The 5740-nt window shown below is 34.9% G+C and overlaps 1 protein-coding gene across 1 annotated transcript; it reads right to left on the bottom strand.

The window, feature by feature from the left end:
* Window positions 1–1029: 1029 nt before the first annotated feature.
* Window positions 1030–1778, bottom strand: LOC147516344 (uncharacterized). Its single transcript, XM_086588990.1, has one exon. It carries the CDS (start codon window positions 1704–1706, stop codon window positions 1209–1211), a length of 498 nt encoding a protein of 165 aa, XP_086445116.1. The 5' UTR covers window positions 1707–1778; the 3' UTR covers window positions 1030–1208.
* Between the last annotated feature and the right edge of the window lie 3962 nt (window positions 1779–5740).

Genomic DNA, 5740 nt, shown 5'->3' with positions numbered 1-5740 from the left:
GCCCGCTATCAAAGAATTATGTACTGATTGGTATCAAGGCTCGACCCAGGCACCAACGATACGAGAGGAATTCTAGCAGGCAAGTGGCAACCCCCAACCTTAGTAAAGGATGCATTTTTTGTGGTAGGATATGAAATATATATCAAGTAATTGTTGGACCAAAGACGAAAAATGTCGGTTTGAGTTAGATGGCTTGTATGCAACTCTAGCATAACGCAAATACGCAATAGATCCCAAAAACAAATATCAGCACTGATTATTTCTCACCAAACCTAAATAACTATTGCGTATGTCCAACAGAGGCTTAAGGGACCATTCCTTGCCCCTCGTCCCCTTGCGAATGTCTCATTATCCTGAAACAGCTGTTTCATCACATCTTTGTCGCATTCCTTACTGTTTCTGCATGAACTATAAATTGGCGTTTTAGCTAGTTATAGCCATTGATTTTGTCGGATTTAAACCTGGCAACTGATTTGTTATAGGTGCTGCTGTCTTTGCTATTATAATTTCTCATTTTTTATTTCTTCCTTTCCCATTCTTAAGCCAGCACAAGTTATGGTTTTGGATAAGAAGTAACAACCATTATACTGTAGTCGCCAAGAATTAGATCCGAGATGGACCTCATTTTTTTTATCAGAAAGAAATCGAAATAAAAGTACTTCAAGAAAAGCCAAGAAGACATTAGAGTCTTCTTCCCTTGACACAGTGACTAAAAAGTGGCCGAAATTTGATTCCATTGGTAAACATAATTTCATGACGACAAGCCCTGTGATGTAAGCAGCATAATTCATCTGTTAGCTACTTCGCACTAAATTCCATACCCAAAAACGCTCGTCGTTTTCATGTTGTCCTTTGTTCATAAGACCGGCTCTCTAATTTTGTCAAGGTCATCATCTCTTCTTAATAGATCTGATATCCTACATATACGTACTTTGGTGTGTCTATAGACGTAATTTCGTAATTTGACAAGAGAACAACACATCATTCTAAGGTAAAATTGTACAGCAAAATGAGGGTCAGTGCACAAAATTATAGTTCAAATTTCACATTCTCATTTCTCAAATTTTTATCGCATCTACACATCTTGTAGGCTATGAACAAAATAATTTCCAAAATTTTCTACTTACAAAATTAACTCCGAACAAGATCCACATTCATGATTCATGTCAACACAGTAGTTCAAGTGCTTCTAGCTGCTCTATCTTTATTCATTCTGCAATAGCAGTCAAGTTAGTTGCAAATTTACGTCCACTACCCCTACAGTTACTAGTAGATCTCTTCTTTTTCACCACACCCCCAACACTACAACAAGTATCACCACCATTTCTTCTCCTTGTTTTTCCATCATAGTTCAAACTAACCATTGGATCAGCCCCATGAAGCCCACCACCGTATCCGTGCTTCATAAGAGCTAAACTAGCTTTAACAGCCAATGCAGCCATTTCATCAGCCTGAAGTGGGTATCGTAATTTGCTTAATGGAAGTAAGAAATAAAGATGACCAACTTGAAGTTCTTCATCTTCATCAAGTGCTGTAACAAAATCTTCAAACTCCATGTCATCAGAATTGCAAATGAAACTAGAAGGGTATTTTTGTAATAGGCAGGAAACTTTTACTGGGTATGGAAACTCTTGAAGTTGCCCATCTAGAAGTATAAGTTTTGAGGATGCTACTGATGTTGCATCAGTTGAACTGCAAATTCCCATTTTTGATCGGTATGTGACTCACACAGTTGTTGTTTTTGTTGTGTTTGATTGAGTAGCTTTGGTGAATGAAAGGTGGATTTTATAGATGGCAGAAATCATTCAGAATTTAAGATTATTAAAGTGCACCCACATGGAGTTTTGTCGTTTATGACGTTTGATTTCGAACGGGGTGCATGGAAAGTCAGTTTATACCCTTTAAACTTGTTGCTGATGATTACAGGTTGTAATGATTTGTGAAGTTACTACAGTGCACTTGGATTTGTGACCATATTACAGGAATAGCTTCATTTGGGAAAGGCAAGTTAGGAATTTGGAATTGTTTTTACAAAAGTATTGACGTCGATGAAAAAATAGAACATATATGGTCAAGAAATAACCATAAATTTATGTGTTTTACTCGTTTTAGATGGATTTGATGATGGGCAGTGAATAAAGAAATGGATTGGGCTGAATTTGATGTGGAATAGATCGTTCATATCCAAACATTTTGTTTTTCTGATGATGACTTGACGTGGAGATTGTAAATTATCGAGTACTTTTATATGTAATTTTTTTTTTTTAAAATCCATTAGAAAATGAACTAGAACAAGTTATTGAGCTTGGTAGGTCTTCTAACTACCAAAGCTTGATAGACAAATAATGCAAATTTTTTAGCTACCGAAAAAATATATGATGCGGATTTTATTTTGCAACATGCTAATTGATCTTATTTTACTACTCTAAACCTTAGAGTTGATTTTCATTTAAAAAAAAAAAAAACCAAATCATACTAGGAATCGCAGGATATTTTTATGATTCTATCATTATATGTGCATCTACTTTTGGTAATTGTTCCCCTTTAACATAGAGATCTACTTTTGAATTTTAAAAAAAAAATTAGCACATTAACTTAAATTTCGTTGAGGATTAAACTAGAGCCCGTACATTTATTTTCGTATACAGTATATAGCTTATTCCCACGTGCTTTCCAAGAAGAAACCAAATTTGCTTCAAAATAAAAAAGCACGTGTTAAGAATGAGTACACAGAAAAAAGCATGTGAATTAACAACTTTTTGAGTAGTGCAGCCTTTTTCAAAACTAATAATCGCACATTCATAAATGTATTTAATTTACAAAATAGTAATATCAATCCTAATCCGAAACCCTTTATTTGTGTCCTACGCATTATCAAGGCGTGTTAGCTGTCCACTATGCCTATAGTTCACTTGTTTAAACTTTAACGTGCTCCAACAAAGTACTTGGGGAATAAATATGGATAAACACATCGGAGCAGATTAGCATTACACAGTATGGACAATATAATTGGTCTCATTTTGTATAATTGGTCCCATTGTTGGAGCCTTTTATTTCAACCAGAACACTCAATTGGAATTGGTATAAATAATGCAGTCCATCTGCATGCTTTTATTTCCTTAAAGGCATAAAGACAATAATCATTAAGCGCCAACAGCATAGATATCCCATTATCACCAGGGTTTGTATGTAGTTTTTAAGCCTCATGGTTGAATTGAAGTGTTTAACCTACGTAGGCCCGAGTTGATTGAATTTTAATATGCAGAACATCTAAAAATGTACGCTAAACATGAAAAGAAATGCGCACTGCAGCCTCTAGCTAACTTAATTTCTGTTGCATGATTGTGTACGTATTCCTCAAAACAAGAATAAGTTGCTCCCTACAACTGGTCCGACCTTGGGTTTACTCTCCAATTTGGGCTTCACGTGGGTGCGAGTACTGGACTTGTTTTTGCAGAAAAATCTATTTTGGTCTTCCAAAATTGTTTCCATAAAATCAGAAAATCTTTCTTTCCTTAAACTGATCGAGTCAAACCAAATCACGTTTTTCTCGCATTCAAACTAGCCAGTATAGTCGTGCATTACTGGAGTGATTCTAGCTTGCCTTCAGTTGCGAGTGTAGGTTCTATAAAAAAAAGGTTTTCTTGTTTTATTAAACACGTTGAAAAGTTTCTCAAAAACCTGTTTTCTTCAAAAACATGTCTGAAGTGAGTTTCTGCAGGGTTTGTCATTTGCTTGTGACTTGCTCTTCCGCTGTTGTATCCTAGGAGGCGTGCACTTTAGGCTACCAGTTACCATACCGGCAGCATTTTTCGTCTTAAGATTGTATTAATCTTTGTGGGTAAAGGTTATTTAGATGAAGGCTTGTTCAAACTCAAAGTAACTGATTTTGAATTTAATAAAACATCTTCTTCTTCTTATATGGTTGAGTCCTTTGATCTGTGGCATAGTAGACTTGGACATGTTAATAATGTATAGATTAAAAAACGGACGCATCTAGGTAACATATCTAAGACTACTATTTTTTAAAACAAAAGATGTGAAGTATGTATAGAATCTAAATATGCTAGGAAACCTTTTAAAAAGGTAGAAAGAAACACTGATTTGTTGGCATTGATTCACACTAACTTATGTGATCTTAAAGGTTACATGACTAGAGGAGGTAATAAATATTTTGTTACATTAATTGATGATGCTTCACGTTTCTGCCATGTTTATCTTCTTAAGAGTAAGGATGATAACTTAGTTAGATTTATTTTCTTTAAAATTGAAGTTGAGAACCAGTTAGATAAGAAAATAAAAATAGTTAGGTCTGATAGGGGATAAATATTCTGACCCTTTCAATAAATTTTGTGAAGATAATGGTATAGTACATGAGACCACTGCCCCTTATGCTCCCCAATCCAATGGGATAGTAGAGAGAAAAAATAGGACTCTCAAAGATATAATCAATTCCATGATCAATAGCTCTAGGGCTTCTATGAACCTATGGGAGGAGGTTTTGCTAACAGCTTGTTATATTCTGAATAAGATACCTTTTAAAGACACAGATAAAACTCCATATGAGCTAGATGTGGAAAAATAGGACACCGTCTTCTAAATACTTTAAAGTGTGGGGGTGTTTGGCTAAGGTGTCTATACCAACACCCAAGAGGACTAAACTTGGCCTTAAAACTGTAGATTGTGTCTTTATTGGGTATGCACAGAATTTATTGATGATAATATCATTATTGAGTCTAGGGATGTTGTCTTTTTTAAGGATAAATTCCCATTTATTGAGAGGTCTGGAGGGATTCCAAGTTCTTTAAGACATGCTCCTAGAGTTCGGGAAGATTCTTCTGCTGAAGATGAAACTGAATTCAGGAGGAGCAAGAGACCCAAGACTACCACCTCTTTTGGACCTAATTTCTTAACTTTCTTGGTAGAGGATGATCCACATACATTTTCAGAGGTTATGTCATCTTCTTATGTTGTCTTGTGGAGGGAGGCCATTCTAAGTGAATATGAGTCCATTACAACCAATAACACTTGGGAGCTAGTTGACTTGCCCTCTAGTTGTAAAATAATTGGATATAAATGGTTATTTAGATAGAAACTTAAGGCAGATGGATCCATTGATAAATATAAAGAGAGATTAGTAGCAAAAGGCTATAAACAGAGAGAAGGGTTTGATTTCTTTGATACTTACTCTCCTGTGACAAGGATTGCATCCATTAAGATGTTAATAGCCTTTGTTTCTACTCATAATCTTGTAATTCACCAAATGGATGTTAAAACGACATTTCTTAATGGTGAATTACAAGAGGAGATATATATGGATCAGCAAGAAGGTTTTGTTTTAGAAGGTTTTGTTTTAGAAGGCTTTGAGAGAAAAGTTTGTAGACTAAAGAAATCTCTTTACAGTATCATACAAGCTCCAAAATAGTGGCATGAGAAATTTGACAGTGTGCTAAATGGTTTTATTATTAATGAGACGGATAAATGCATTTATTGTAAATTTGAGAAACAATTTGGTGTAATTATCTGTTTATATGTGGATGACATGTTGATCATCGGAACCGGCTTAGTGATCGTCAATAAGACTAAATCTTTTTTGAGTAAGCATTTTGACATGAAAGATTTGGGTATTGCTGATGTCATTCTTTGTATTAAGATTGTGTATAATTCTGATGGAATTACTTTGACTCAATCTCATTATGTGGAGAAAATGCTTAAATGATTTAATAAATTTGACTGTGTA

This window comes from Coptis chinensis, chromosome 2, assembly GCF_015680905.1.
Source record: "Coptis chinensis isolate HL-2020 chromosome 2, ASM1568090v1, whole genome shotgun sequence".
In the NCBI taxonomy this organism is placed as follows: Eukaryota; Viridiplantae; Streptophyta; class Magnoliopsida; order Ranunculales; family Ranunculaceae; genus Coptis; species Coptis chinensis.
Note: the sequence above shows the minus strand (reverse complement) of the source record. Positions and strands in the feature narration are given on the sequence as shown.